The following is a 2,040-nucleotide window of genomic DNA, read 5'->3' as shown; positions in this document are numbered from 1 at the left end:
TTTTTTTTTTTTTTTTCTTTAATAGTAGCGAGGTTGTCTCAGGTCAAACAGAGACAGACCTTGGTTGCAGAACAGAGCATCTCCTGCCTGGCAGTCCCCATCCCCTCACCATGGCGGGGGAACACAGTGTTTCGGCGCCTCCTCCTCTGTCACAATGTTTTTCAGCTCCACCAAGCAAAGTGTCCAATTAGAGCAGAGCCTCTTGCTTCCATCTTTGCCGACATTTAATTAACATGCTGCTGCTGGCAGCCGCTGACAAATTCTAGAAACATGTTGTAAAGGGTTTTTGTCTTTACCCAGCATGGAAAATGAGGGTGTCATATCCCAAGGGGATGTGAATAGCTACTTTTGACTCCCCCCCTCAGGTGTGAGAATTATAGCTAGACACAGTGAAGAGACCTAGCAGCCCTCCCACCTCCTTTCTTTCCCTTTTCCTCTCCTGCTCTTCACCCTAGAAAATACACAGGTTTGGGGCCTGATTTTTCTTCTTGTCGCTTTCTTCCACTGTGACTGAAGACTGATGATTTTGCCAGATGCAAGAAGGACTGGTTAATATAAGCCAGGGGGCTATGCTGGATKTTTAGGCTCTTCCCATCAGGGTAACACTGTGAGTGCAAGGAACAGTCTGACAATGGTAGAAGAAACAGCTGAAACCAAGGAGGAAGGAAGCRTCTTGCCAGCCTGCATATTATGTGCAAACAAGGTTCCCAAAGATCTGATGGAGGCCTCAATACGGCGACCAAGAGACATTAGCAGAGGGATGCACATAAATCCGGAGCCAGGCGGTGAACGAGGCCCTTGACCAGGCTCTGCATGGCAGTATTGGTACAGCAGCAGCCGTTGCATCCCAACACCATCTCCTTGAGAGCACCAGCGCAGTGGGTCCTGGCTTACCATGGGGCTCACCATGGAAAAGCTCAACCGCACAGAGAAAGAGGCTCTGCCTTTAGCAAAGGGCTACACMGTGTTTTACAGACAGTGCCAGGCCCTAAGCCAGCTGGCTTCATAGCCATATCCTTCTACTAGAACTGTTCGTGCTCCACTTCAGCGCCAGGTCACCTTGCAGTGTCCCAGCTCCTTGGCTTTATTATGAGTTTCTGGGCACCTACTTGGCCCCATACGTGCTCTGGCACGGACAGAGGGGCACTCAGACACTTCTAGCTCCGCAGAGATCACAGCACACCCGTCCCCTCCACTGTGGAGCTGGGGGTCCCAAGCACTTGCTGGGAAGATGATAAGAGTTTCTCGGTGTAGATGTTCTGTGTCGTTCCTGGGAGAGACAGGGTCTTGGCAACATCCCACCCCATTGCACTTGTTCACACAAATCATGGAAAGAGAAACATATATTTTTTCACTATTTTATTCACAAGAACAAATTAAAAAAAAAAAAAAAAAGAAAAAGAAAAAAAAAGAAAAAGGCAAGAGAAGGGCAGGACATCCTGGGGGCTTGGAGTCCTGCTGCCACGGGGAGCTGCCACACAAGGCAGCAGAGCAAGGGGGCAGAGCCCGGGCGCTCCAGCTTTGGGCAAGGCGCAAGTCCCGGCTTTGCCGCTGGCAGCACGGGGTGGCCATGCATCCTGCAGCGGGTGCAGGGATGGGCAAAGCCCAGCGCAGTSCCCTGAGGGACGGCCGTGTTTTCCGCCGCTCCTGGTCCTCCTTCCCGGCAYATGCAGGGCCCGGTGGAGCCCACATTGCCGCGGAGCGCGGGAGGGCGGCAGAAGGGAGGCCGTGCGGGGACGCAGGGCTCAGGGGGAGGCGGGCTTGTCGCCGGGGCTGTGCATGTGGTACACGTCGCTCTCCTCGTCCTCGGGCACCTGCGGCGGCGCCGCCCGCCTCAGCCGCGGCCCTTCCCGCGCGCCCGCCTCGTGCCGCGGGCAGCAGCGCCATCTTGTGCGTGCCCGCCGCGCCCGCGCCCGTCCTCCAGCCCACAGCCATCTTGTGCGTGCCCGCCGCGCCCGCGCCCGTCCTCCAGCCCACAGAGCGCGACCCACGCCCGTCCTCTGCCCATCCCCGACACCCCCGTCCTGTACCCCACAGAGC

At 56.0% G+C, this 2,040-nt stretch overlaps 1 protein-coding gene across 1 annotated transcript in view; it reads right to left on the bottom strand.

The window, feature by feature from the left end:
* Positions 1-1,715: 1,715 nt before the first annotated feature.
* Positions 1,716-2,040, bottom strand: part of RHCG (Rh family C glycoprotein) — a 10,947-nt gene continuing 10,622 nt past the window's right edge. The window contains exon 10 of the mRNA XM_026036308.1: positions 1,716-1,814. Within this exon, the coding sequence (XP_025892093.1) occupies positions 1,746-1,814 (69 nt within the window). The 3' untranslated portion in view covers positions 1,716-1,745. The remainder of the gene's footprint in view (positions 1,815-2,040) is intronic.

This window comes from Nothoprocta perdicaria, unplaced genomic scaffold (assembly GCF_003342845.1).
Source record: "Nothoprocta perdicaria isolate Ctin4 unplaced genomic scaffold, notPer1 scaffold_176, whole genome shotgun sequence".
NCBI lineage: Eukaryota > Metazoa > Chordata > Aves > Tinamiformes > Tinamidae > Nothoprocta > Nothoprocta perdicaria.
Note: the sequence above shows the minus strand (reverse complement) of the source record. Positions and strands in the feature narration are given on the sequence as shown.